At 37.0% G+C, this 13,821-nt stretch overlaps 1 protein-coding gene across 6 annotated transcripts in view; it reads right to left on the reverse strand.

Annotated features, from left to right (window-relative positions):
* The window catches only part of GRID2 (glutamate ionotropic receptor delta type subunit 2), an 812,539-nt gene that overhangs the window by 532,189 nt on the left and 266,529 nt on the right, over nucleotides 1-13,821 (reverse strand). For all 6 annotated transcript variants that reach the window (XR_010998200.1, XM_068187568.1, XM_068187570.1 and 3 more), the window contains one exon: nucleotides 7,798-7,953. Coding sequence is in view for 5 of the 6 variants with exons in the window: in XM_068187568.1 (XP_068043669.1) it covers nucleotides 7,798-7,953 (156 nt within the window). In the remaining variant the exon portion in view is untranslated. The remainder of the gene's footprint in view (nucleotides 1-7,797; nucleotides 7,954-13,821) is intronic.

The following is a 13,821-nucleotide window of genomic DNA, read 5'->3' on the forward strand; positions in this document are numbered from 1 at the left end:
AGTGTACAATACAAAGAGTCTAAGTAACAGGAAACCAAGCTAAAACATAATTAATTTTCCCATCTAAGAGAATGACCTTCATAATTCACTTCAGGCTTCACCTCCAGAGTTGTCATGGCTCATTTCCTCATTACCAAAATTAGATTTTAAAACACCGCTGTCCTCCATAAAGTACACTTTGTCTCTGGTTATACAGAGAGAGAGAAAGGAGTATGTTTAAAATTATTTGAAGCACACAAATGCCCTATTGCCTCAAATATAGACTGGTCTACTTACTAAGAATACAGTGACCAAAGAGCAAAAAGGTTATAACAACACCAGCTTGCAGATGAAACAAAATATTTTTGAGAAGAGAATTAAGAAGTGCAAGGAAGGCTCAAAGGGGAGAATTAAATTAAGAAATTAATTGAAATCAATTAAGTCGATTGACTTTTAGACAAGCACTGAAATAGATAGATGCAGCAAATATGGATCCATGTTTGTACCTAAATTGTATGGTGAAAAAAGGACCTGGTGATTTTCACTTAATTAATAGAATTTAGCCAGGAGAAACAAAAGCAAAATCTCCGATTAACATTATGCGAGGACTGAGGAGGACTCCAAACAGCAGAAAGCAGCTGAATGCAGCAGTTCATTGCTTGGTAGTAGCCACAACCTGCTGTAAGCTTGAAGGCTGTGAGGCCTGTCTGGAAATATACATGTCTGTTTGGACAGAGATGACTGACTGCTCTAGTGATTTTAGTGGACATTGCTTCACAAAAAAGATGAGAAGGAAATCCAGATAGTGTGTCCATTACTTATTTAAGGAGATTGCTTTAGGGGACTGATAGCTCAGGGTGCTAGTTAAATAATTGGCATCTAGGAAGATGAAGCATCTCTCATTTACTTTGTCTCTATGCTTCTGTTTGTTAAAATAGCCCAAAAACCTCCAGGCACAGTGGACTTAAACATTTAAACATATCACAGATATTATTTAATCACATCACAATCTGCACAGCTCTCTTAAAAGTAAACCCCTAGCAGTGTGTCAGAGTACATTAACACAGCACACGGAAGCTCTGTGCTTAATGTATGAAAACACATATTGGGCACTTGTGAACTGCAAGTGGAAACATGTCTATTGCAAAACCAGAAATGATCCAATCTAGATTTAAAGTGTAAGTACTGCAGAATAGCAGCCTGTCCAGCTTTTCCTATAGTAATGTGATAAAATTCACTCTGCACCTTGACATCAAAAGGCATCACACTTGTCGAGGGGGTATTTATTAATTTATTTGATCCACCTTTTTAAAAGGGGTTAGAGGTTAGTAGTCTCACAGTCACATGCTTTTCAAGCAACAGTCCGGGAAAGAAATTCTTTCAAGCCTATTAAAACTCCTGTCTGTCACTTGAAAGTGGAAGCTCTGATAAAAAAATGTCAAAATCTGCCATACAAATTAAGTCAAGCCAAACTTTGGCAACTGAAAATGGCAAATGGCAGAGTTAGGAAAATCACTCCTGCTGTTTTCAAGTGATGACAAAGCAGAAGAGGGGGTGAAACACCCCAGAGAGGTAGTGGTGGGTAATGCAAACTCTGAAGCACCAAAGTCCTCTGTTTGATGTGTGGCCCTACGCAAACACCTTCAGTCAAAACATTGCATTTGAATGCTGCAATGCAGCCAAGTGTAGCAGGGGATGTTACTGGGTCTCTTGGCCACCTGAAGAAAAGCTGTTTCCATAGAAACACTCGTATTCTTTCCTTAAACCACAAAAAACACATGCAGCATTCATAAAGTGTACATTCAGCTAGGCTTAGGCACTCTGGGAGACACAGTGGATAGCAGCACCTAAAGGATGCCAGGATCTTGCCCTAGCCTGCACTGGAGTAATGTTCTTTCCTCCCCTCTTTGGTTCAGCAATTTGGAAAGCCTACTGCAGGGAAGGCTCTTCAATCACCATAATACCTATAAGCTTAATTTCTCATTTTGTTTAAAGTAGCCTGAAAAAAGCCATTCTTGATAGGCTGGGTTTTTTTTAATTTCTTTTTTTTAATGTGGATTTGGGGGAATTTTTTGGACCTGAGCAGAAACAATTTTAATCTTCAAGTATCTGAAAGTCTAGTGCAGTTTACAGCTGCAAGCATTTGCTTTCAAACTGGAAACACAGATAATGGAAGCTGTCCTACAATAGAAGAAAATATTTTTACAGAAAGAATTTGGAACTAGAAAACATTGGGGCTCAAAACCCAGAGGCTGAAGAGTGATGGAAGTCATGCAGTTACTGAATCAGCTGTACCACTCTGAGGCCTTTTTGAGAATAAATCTGATCTCCTTTTACAGCCTCCAGTATGTTCTGATTACTTCCGGGCAAAGAAAGGTCATGAGAGCTTTGAAATCGTTGCTGAAAATGTGTTAAATGTGCATCCTGCTCATCCTAAACTAAGCCTCTACATTACATGTCCCTTTTCTACTTCCATCAGTGCCCACTCCTCCCTTCGCCCTCCCTGATCTTCTACCATGCAACCACTGCCTTCCCAACTCTCAGGATGTTATCACCAGTGTAGCAAGATCTTTTTTCTTAAGCTGTCAACACTTGGACTCCCATGGTACAGTTATGCAGATTGGCGATCTGATTGATTTTGTGGGCTTATGAAGACTTAAATGAGAACAAAACCTGTGTAAGGGAGTAGGCTCCTCACCCAGCACCTTTTGAACAGAGCAAAGAGCTGCAACTCCTGGCACGTTATGAGAAAGCACAGAGGACAGGTAATTCAAAAAATCTCCTATCGTATTATCTGAAGTGCTCACAATAGAAGCAAATTGCAATTGCAAGCACTTCTGACAGTTTCTGATTTTACAAAGGACTTTTATATCATTATTGAAATGTTTCTCTCCTCCTCTTCTTCCTTGAGTTTTTATAGCTCAGACCCTACTTGATTTTTTCTTCCTCCTCAGTTTATCTTTTCACATCAAAATCCATTTTATCAGGAAATAAAAAAGCAAATCAGAAATGAAATGGAGGGGCAGCGAAGAAGTTCAACCCTGTAAAGATTTAATCTCAAACCAAACATGTACTGGTTAATTAACAGCACAAAGGAGGCTGAGAAATATCAAGAAATAAGTGACACAAAGTGAAAGAACGTTTAACAGTCCATGAAATCTGTGGATTTAAAAGTTTTCCACAGTCATCAGAAGAATGGGAAAGGACAATCTTACTACACTCATCTAGTCCCAAAGGCCAAAGCAGATGTATCTATCAGGTTGTAATTTCTGACCATAAAACTTTGCTAGAATAAAATCCTGCATGTGACCTTGATACATATTGCTGCTTTACAAACCTCTGTTGCTCTACAGCTGAATCCCATTTAGTTATGACTCACTGCCTTATTTACTTCACTGATCACAATAAGCTTTCAAAAGCCATTACGAAAGCTTGAGTTGGTGTCTGTAAGCATACTCTGGTGACTACCCTGAATGACAAAAAGGTTGCGTTAGGAAAAAAAGAAAAATAAGCCTCACATATGTGTGATTTCAATAGGAAAATGTGTCCAACAAAGTTAATTTCAAGCAGCTTCAGTCAAATATATTTGTCATGTGTTATAGGTAACTTATAGAAGAGAACATTGGATTATTGTAGAATTCAAGTAACACATGATATTGTCAAAAAAAAAAAGTTAGGAGAAAGGAGTAAGATAAAAAAAATCACCTAGCACTAATGAAAAGAAAATGTTTGCCATGAGGTTAAAACATTGCCAATGGATCTCCAAGGACGACACACATCTTTGGCCGAGCTCTGACTACTTTCCAGATGCTGTGGGTGCCTCAAGTGCTGCAAACTCCTGCAGAGTTTGCTCCATAACTCTCGGTGTGCAAGTGGAAATGGCAGCATGAGGGCTGAGGAAACTGTGCTGCTCAAGGACATGTATCCGCATGAGCCAAAGTATTATGTCTGGTCTAAGCTACCAAAGCCACCCTCCGTCCCTTCATTTGCCACAAAAATGAAAAGGCCATCACACATTTTCCGTCAGCCATTCAGCTACTCTATACTTGTGCCACTAATGATAAATTAAGGACTGGAGGAAACAGCAGGCTCTGAACCATAAAATTAAAGCTTTAATTATTAGTGTATTAAAGTAAGAACCAGCAAAATAAAATTAAGAGAAAGATAAGAGAACAGAGTGATTTTCTGACAAAAGAGAAAATAGGTGTTGTATTTATTTAAACCAAATTTCCCATTAAGAAAAAAAGAGTTCATTGAAAAGAAATAGAGAAGCATGTCTTTTATAAAAAAAAAGAAAATAACTACAGTTTAAGTATATGTAGAACCCAAACCCTTTTGAAGGCCTGTCCCACCTCTATTTAAATACCGCTGTAAATTGGAGTCTCACAGGAAAGGAAGTAGAGATTATACTAATATATATTATTAGCACCAGTATGGATCTGGATCATAATTCCTTGTTTCATAGTGCTAAATCACTGCCTAGCTGCCATGCAATACCTCACTATCCCTACTTCTTTCAATGTCTATATACAATGAAAAAAAAGTTTCTGATTTTTCTTTGTGGTACCCAACATGGGCACAGCAAAAAAACGCTAAGTCACAATATTCTCCCTCTCTCAGTCACACAAATAGTTTGAGACACTGCACAGAAGAGTACTATAAATATTGCAAAGCATTTTGTATTGAAGAGAGAAAGAAAGAGAGGAAGGCACTTGCCATGTTGGACATTTCCACAGGTGTCACTGTGACAAATCTCAGCAACTGCGCTGCAACTTCCACGAGGGCATGGGATGAACCACACTTGCTGCTGGCCCTTTCTGTGGCCAACAGAAGGGAAGACTAATTTTCCTAACTTACAAAACTTCACTTCCTGTTTCTGTGCACTGAAACATGCCTATAAATTGTCCCTGAGGGCAGTTCCAGTGATATTATGGGGTATGTCATTCACAGGTCTTCTAGGATAAAACCGCTCGGCTTTGCTAGAGTATCATCCCCCCAGTCAGAGCTGTTAAAGAGATGCCCTAAGGTACAAGTGGAAGACATTTAAGGGCACTATAATAATTTACAAAAACAGATTCAGAGGGAAGAACACAGTACTGAACAGCTGGCAATCCTCTCAATTTATCTTTACATCATAAAATCATTATGAAGTGTCTGAGTATTTCTGTTCACATTGTTTGGGAGTTACTTGCTAATTTCACTAATAAAGTGAAATAAAAGAAACTATGCAGGTTGTCCATTACTGCATAATTACAAAAATAACTCTGTACCTGATCATCTTGTTTCGTGATATCTTTGCTCACGACTTGTTGGATTTTTGAAGTTTACAGTCCTAGGCAAATTCTTTATCCTTTTCCATTGACTGAAAAGGGCAGTTTAAAGACAAATTTAGACCAATTTAAAGCTATTATTATGAATCTAATGCTTTAAACAAACATTTTACCAAGCATTACAAGTTGGGGATTTTAAACACTCTTCTGTAGTTTATACAATGAGAAAAAAGTCAAAACTTTTAAAAACTCCAGATATTGTGGCCTAAAACTTCAAACAGTTTATATAAAAATAATTAAAACAAGCAAATATTAAACTAAAATAATATTTTTTGAACATTTAGGCTGTTCTTGATAGGAGAGGCCCCCTCAGACTCAGTAGTGCTCTGATTCCAAGGAAAGGGTCATGCTTGCATGAAAAATGCAAGCTTGAGAATACTGAATGTCACACACTAAAAAATATGAGATTTAGTCTTGTTCTAGTATTTCTTTTAAAAATAAAAGACAGAACAGCCTGAATATTTAAATGAACATTTTTTCCTGATGTTTAATACACTGCATTTTTGCAAAGCATTTGTCCAAGTTACAAACCATGCCAATATGCCACTTTTGCCAATATATGGCAAAAGTTAGAGGGGTCCCCTTCCCTGCTACTGACATTTATAAGAAATACAATTAAGAGCAAGAGATGAGTGATATAGAGTTACAGAGAAAAGGAGAAAGGCAAGAAACTGGTGCAAAGTAACCAGATTATTACACTAGAGCTTCTGCCTGTGTTCAGTCAAAACAGAACACATTAACTGTGGTTAAATATTTTAGCAAGCAAAATTTCACCAATACATGCATGCAAAAGATTAAAACCTTTGTTCTTCACTTGGATTATTCCAAACAAAACACAGGGCCCTTAAAAGATAGGGAATATGATATCTGCTAGGCATGTAGCTGTATTTGACCATACATTTACAAGAAACAGTTTTTACTGGAAAATATTGAACTCATCACTATCATAACAGACCTTTCACTCCCCCAACAGATGGTAATGAAATTTATGTCAAATCTGCTCCATCCACATTTCAAATGTTGACTATACTTTCAACAACAACAAACCACTTTGGCATAAAATAATTGAATATTGAAATATTGGATCATTAAGTCCTTTGGATTGTTCTACTTTACTAGGCATTCCTAGTTCCTCTAAGTCACAAATAAGGTACCTAAAACATAATTTTGTGAAATAATTTGTAAGTACTCCGCCACAATGATACAGGAAATAAATAGCTAAGTTTCAGAGTCAAAAAGCTTAAATACCAACAATTTAGAAGGCATCTTAAAAAGATGGAGGTCACTTACTCATTTTCCCCTCTGAATTCTAAAAGCATCAGGTAGTTCCAGTTTCTATGTTAGCCTTTCCAGATTGAAAGAGATGGAATTGATTCTAATTGGAATACTTTCAAAATCATGTCTTTTACTGCTTCAGCCATATCAAGCAGAGACTGCAATGCTTTTCATTACACAGATATACTTGTAAAATTTAGCAGAACAAAAAAATTACTAAATAACTAAATTCTCAAAAAATTAAGAGTGCCACTGGTAAAAAAAACGAAAATAAGCATTAAAGACTTTTTCATTAGCATTACCTTGGCAATAATCCATTGACGCTAACCCTTTGACTTTACAAATATTGGAGCAACTAATTGCATATTTCCCTTACATCTCAAGTATCAATACAGAGCTAGAAAATTATCAAAATTTAGTTTTGTTGTTAAGAAAAGTTTAGTAGTATAACTGAAATAAGTAACTTTGGCATGTCAGGCAGAAGTTACTGTTCCAGAACAGCAAAGAAATAACAAATGCTTAAACCCCAAATTTGAATCCATATTTCTAAAGACTACTCTCAGCGGTCTTTCCAGAGAACTGCTCAGTCACACCAGTGATTTACTAATCCAGCTCAGAGGGATTTCAAATATTATTTTCTCTTATCATCCTCCCACTATCACAGGAGCCCAAAGCAATGTAGTCATCCCTTGTCCAGGAGGAATGGCACAAAGGACAGGCTGAGAACAAAGTCATGTACTGGGCACAGGCAACTTTCTGAATCTTCAGGTTATCTCTAATGCCTTCTGTAAAACAGGTAACTTTTTCAAGTGGGCTGAAAAGGTTATTAACGAAACAACCTGTATTTCCCAACAAATTACCATTAATTGCAGAAAATTAATCCAAAAAGTAGTAGGAAGTAGTCATCATTTTGACACTAACTTCTTTCCTCTTTTCCAGGCTATTTTGAAGTAGGCAAAGTGTGTCCGATTTCTTTATCACATTTCAACAGCCTATACATAGAAAATGGATAAAAGCTGACTTTATAGCTATAAGTCACTAGGACTAACAGAAACCAAAGCAGCTAAAAAAAGAATTAAATACACTATTTGATATTTCGTATAAAAAGAAGCCAACAAAAATGACAAATTCCCTTAAAGATAGGAAACTATCAAGGTAATATTTTGCATGTCACAGCAGAAACAACAACAGGAAATCTCTTAAGTTATCCTACCTTCTTGAACTGCCTGGAAAGGATTGTTGCCATCCACAAATGTCACTGAACATGTGATTTTCTCTGTTTGTAAGATTTCATCATTCTGGTTGAGATCAGCTACGGCCATTCGAAAAACTTCCTCATCTTTTTTGGCAGATTCATCAAAAATTGCCCCTGTGGGAGAAAAAAAGAAAAAGAACAAAAATCACATTGCACCTTTCATCTGCAATATCTCAAAGCATTAATCATAAGCACTTAAGACCTTTTATTTCTAGAACATCATACATTCCTCACTCCTTAAAAGAAGTTATCTCTATACAGAGCCCACAAGTTGTTTCACAAGATACAGAATTCTTACATTTTGACATAATTTAAGATATATGTTGACGCTAAGCATTGATGCCAGCTAGAAATACTAGGGAAAACTAGTTAGGCACAAAGCAAATGATCTGCATAAGAACATGGCCATGAAATGAGAATTAAGTTTCTTCCAAAGGTGCTGTTTAATATATTGAATGACTACAGTAGGCTAGGATCTACATTTAACATCATGTCTACTGACAATTAAAAAATATAAAGCTCAAACAATGAGAGAATAAGCCTAAAGAGGTAGCAGCACTGGGAAAATGAGGTAGAATTGACACCCATGATCAATAGACAGGTCAGCAGCCAATATAAATTATTTCAAGAGTAATACCTCTAGGATCTGCAAAACAACAATTCCAGCTAATTGTCAGACTCTTGAAGTCAATAAGTTAAATTTAAATGGTTAATTAAAATAAGTTCTGCCTTTATAAATCTCACAGAAAGTGAACGTTCTGCCTATTTCTTCAAAACATTTAAGCAGAATGTTGTAAACAGGGAACCAATAAACTCAAGAAGAGCTGGCACAGTGAGAGTGCCCAACTCTCATTTAGCCAATTCTTCAGGTGTATAGAAAAAGAATTCCAAGACTAATCCAGAGGTTTTAAGCTTTTTTTTTTCCTTTAGTGATGCTATGTTTAATTTTCTATCATTTTACACTTGCTTTTTGTATGAACTATTTATCCAGATGGCTCAAAAAGTCCTATGATAAATGCTAAATTGTTTGAAACCTTAAAATCAAGGCTATTAGATTTCCAAGCACCTTTAAAGCTTTCAATCCCAGTAGATTAGACAGACAGAAGGGTTGCTTTAAAAACAGACTTTTGAAAACTGGGTTTATTCTTGTGTGTCTGCTGTCAGTACAGAACTCGGCTAAGGCAGCGAACTGTCAAGGCAACAAAGACAACAGAAGATGCTGATCACTGATAACTGCAGGTAAGCACCCACAATCAGAGCTGGAAAGAACTGAAAACAATTCATTTAGAGGAAATGGCTACTTTAAGATAAATAAACTTCATACACAGTGTTTGCTGTGTTTTTCCCACTGACCTCCGACACTCATCTCCCTGCCAGCACCACTCATCCTTCATGAGCATCATCTCTTCCTACAGTCTGACCGCTTTGACTCCAGCATTTTCCCTCCTGAAGCTCCTACCATCTGGAACAGCTGTTCTTTACCTCTCCACCTTATTCACCTGTCATCTCTGTGCAAGTCTCAGTTGAAAACATTCCCTTGCCTCTATTTCAATTTTCCCTTGTTTTATTTAGCTCCATGAAGCAAAGCTGCACATGGCTGAGAACAGGCTCGGTATGAAAAATGTTACAAACCCTGTCTTCTCCACAAAAGAGCTATTTGTGGATACATGCAGCATTTAAGGGGACAAAAAACTGTGTCCAAGACACATCTTAAAACATGTTTCTTGCCTCATGGAACTCAAACAAACCCATACAAGCTTCACGTGGGGGTTACACCCGTACTGATAATAATGACGTAGCCCTACAAATATTTGAAGGAGTGATTCTACATGGCTACTTAGTAACAAGGGTAAAATTAAGTGGGGAAAAAAGAATTGGAAAATAATTATAGTAATTAGTCAAATTCTATCCCTGTAGAGTAACTCTGCCACAAATGCTATACTGTAAAGTGAACATACACAGATTTCAGGCACACAAACAGGGCAGCTGTCAACTGTGTTGCAGAACAGCATGGAAAAACAAAGATCTTCCAGCCAACACTATGGAGTACAGGTTCTTATTCAACAGATGGGAAATACCATCTTAAGCCTGGCTTGGTACCCAAAATAACCCAGGTCATTTATTGAGGAGAGGATACAGCAAAATCTATGTTTCTTTTGTATGTGACATCATAAAAAGCCCCTTCAGCACCTTCCACTGGGCAACTGAGGGCTGCTGCCAAGATAATCCTGGACTCATAAGTCCATGGTTCTGGACCCAATCCATCTGGGTTCTCAAGAGATGAACCTTCTTCACGATCTTGTCTGTCACACTCAGGTATTTCTAATAGACTCTTACGCTTTTTTCCAGTTTCTCAGCCTGAAAGAAACCATACCTCTGGCAGCACCTGAATGTATAAGGGACTGAGCTAGATCTAACTCCATGTTTTTTTCACAAATACTGCTCTTTCTTGAGTACAATGCTTCCACTTTTGCTCTGACCACTGCTTATGTTTTTATGGATCCATATTTTAGACGCAAACTCCAAAATTTCTCCTATAACCAATACTGTATCTGACATTTCAAAGGAACTACCTCACAGAAACATCACACATGTTCTTGTGTAGGAGTAGATCCATTAAGTAAAACACATAGATATATAGATGAACTGCAAAAAAAAAGTTCTAAACATAGTTTGTGCCTGACCATCCAAGCAGGAATTATTTTCCTTTAGAAACTCAGGCCTTATTCATTAGAGTATATAACTTCTCTACACAGAAAGCTTTTTAAGATATAAAGATTACAGTGCTCCTTTCAGGAAATGGCAGTGCACACCAGCACATGCATTACACTTTCAAGTAGCGATAAGAAAAATTTTATTACTTAATTGATTCTCAAAATTTAATTTCAGTTCTTATATAAAATTGAAAACCTAAAAACAAAACAAAGTCAAGCCTCAAAACCCCTGAATCATTTTTAAATTCTTACTATTCCCATACATATATAATTTTATGTCCCTGTTTCTGATTTATTGAAGAAATATGGATATTGATCTAGCACCGATATCCACCTGTGACGGACAAAAACTCTCTAAAAGTTTAAAGTTAGAAAGTGTATGTTTATTACGACGCCGGGCGGCATGCGGGATAGCTCCCAAATACACACCGCGCCCCTCAGGTGATTACAGAGTCTTTTTATCCATACAAGTATTGAACACCCAAAATACAAATACTTATTCATCATTTTGGTACATCCTACTCCTCGCTTCGTATGCTAATCAGTTCAAAAGCTATTAAGCATGCGTAGTTTGTTCCTTGAAATGGGTCGGTGGTCCCTTTCATGGGGAGGGGTCCTAAACTGAGGAAGTAAATGAAGTCTTCCTCATTCTGACCTTTCTACCTTTTCAATGCAAATGTGACAAATGACCCCTTGGTAGAGCTCCCATTTCTTATCTGTAGTTGGTTTAGGAACAGAAGAGGCCCACAATTGTCTTATGTTCCTAAAAGCTATTTGTCAGTTTCTATGTTTCTCATTACAAACCCAGCTAACTAAACATTGTGTTGACAAGCAATCAATTATTAGTTAACTACTAACTCTTAACTTCATCAAGCAAGGCCTACCCATTTATTTTAATTAATTCCAATAAAGTTTATTTTTAACTAAAATCTTAGCTCCTCTAAAATCTCTAAATTTCTTAAAGTTTATGTTTCATTTCAGATGTTTCTCATGTGTCTACATATCTGTCTATATTGCAGAGAGAAGGTGGAAGAGATATCACTTTTATTTGTTTTTTAAAAGAAAAGCCATTTCAGTGAAAAGATGAAAGGGATTGTTTGGACAGTGCTAGCACTGCTGGAATATTTTCCTTTCACTGTCATTTCAGGAAGTATCTTCTAGTTTACAGGATTGATCTTTCTGATGTGTAAGAGGTATGTCAAAATTTTTACCTCTAGCTCAACACACAGCCTTTAACTTAAGGTTAAACCTTAAACCTTAGGTATGAGGTATGATATTTTCTTGCCAAGTCCTGAAGTCTGAAGGTTTTTTGTGTATTCTTCAAAATATTGTCATTCAACCAAGTCAAGCAACACAAATGAACAAAAAAAAAGGGTATCAGACTTAAAAATTACTTCCCTAGTGAGACCTATATGCTCTCTCATTTCTTCATGTAGAGCTGGAAATGAGAGAGCTGGGATGACCACAAACTTACTCAGAGTACATGTCTAGAATAAATCCTTTTGGCCATAAGAAAAATTGTTACAGAAAGTAATAAGAGCTGAGGAGGAAAAAAATTTATTTCTATAGATACTGTAAGGCACTCACTCTCTAGAAAAATAATGCAACATCATTATTTACAAAGGGAGAAAGTCTTCAAAACTATACAAAAGTAATGCTGTTCATTTCTCTTCCAGCACCACTGCTCATCTCAGCTGGAAGTGGCTTCACACTAAACATGTCATTTCTAACTGTGCTCAAGGAGCATTCCCATGATTGCATCAGGAGCCGACATGCTGACACAGCAACCACTCTGCACCAGTTTCCCCTTCCTGTTTTATTAGCATGCCATTACTTCCAGCTTTATTTCAGAATCTGGATGAGGACAGCACAAACATTCTTTCCTGGCTTTTTAAAAACCCTCAGCACATCAATAATATTGTGTAGTTCAGCAGGGAATTCTTTGCATTTAACTATCTCATTTGCACTCAGCCATGCCGCCAGAAATCTGTCATTTTAAGTTAATATAGGCCAAATCACAGAAATGCACAATAAGTTCAGATACTGATAACATCATTAGAATGGATTTTTCAAAGATCCCTTGTCCTACTGACCCATGCACACAAAAACATATAATCCAAACTAGATATTATCAGCTTTTTCTAGAGTGATTTGAGCAGTCTTGTGGAATCAGTCCAGAAACAAAAATGTGAGAGAAATGTGTCATGATTGCAAGGACAGATAAGAGATTTAAACCATTGATCGTCTTTCTATCAACTGAGAAAGGACAAAGTCCACTGCTTGAAGTGTTCTCAAGTGCTAAAATTTTATTACATAAGAAAGTATGACATTTCTGGATTTCAGTGCCCCATATTAGTCTCAGAAAATTAAGTACCTTATTTCAAAAAGCACATGGATTAAATGCCATTGTGAATTGAGGTCACAGTTCAATTTCAGCACATTTGATTTTCACCTTCTAACATTGCACACACCTCCTCTCACCAATAAAAGCCATATATGCTTTGCCCAGTAATTTACTAGTTAATTTCAGGAATGTTTGGAGAGAAAAGGAAGAAAATGGGAAAGTCTACATAGAAACTTTTTGAGCGACTACCTCATGCTATCAGCAGCTCCCGACTCTATGACAATTCTTTGAGCCACTGATATTGCCAACTTTTTCTAGTGCCTGAATCTAATTCCACAGCATTTTCTCAACTGCTGCTATTGAATTATTATTCTGAATGAGAAACTTAACACTGCTGCTGGAAGAAGGATGGCCATGCTGTTAATGCTTAGAATTGGAAGCTGATAGTTTTGACTTTTCATGGCAGATCTCATCTGAAATGTCCTTCAGATCTATGAGCTCACTTCCACAGGTCCAGCTCCCCAGTATCAAATATGATTAGGAAACAATTTCTATAGGCCTAAAACTGGTATTTGAGATCCTTAGAATCTTTGTAGAACCAAATCTTATGCTATTTCTAGGCCACATGAATGTCTGGTTGGCAAAATTTTCATCAAATCTATTTATTTTTAACTATAGTGGCAAATACCTGGGTATATTGCATACTATCATGTCTGATTTACAGAATACATGCATGCAGCTTTAGTAGGCCAATTATAATGGTATTATTGTCAACAACAAGAGGGACTGCAGGAGTTCTAGAGAGGGCCTGCAGTAATGTAGGAATTTAGGAAGTCACACAGAGACCTTGCCTTGCACATGCAGCTCCTATTATCATGGTATTCAGCATCCACTCATACAATTGGACCCTAAATTTCATTGTGA

This window comes from Anomalospiza imberbis, chromosome 4, assembly GCF_031753505.1.
Source record: "Anomalospiza imberbis isolate Cuckoo-Finch-1a 21T00152 chromosome 4, ASM3175350v1, whole genome shotgun sequence".
NCBI classification, from domain to species: domain Eukaryota; kingdom Metazoa; phylum Chordata; class Aves; order Passeriformes; family Viduidae; genus Anomalospiza; species Anomalospiza imberbis.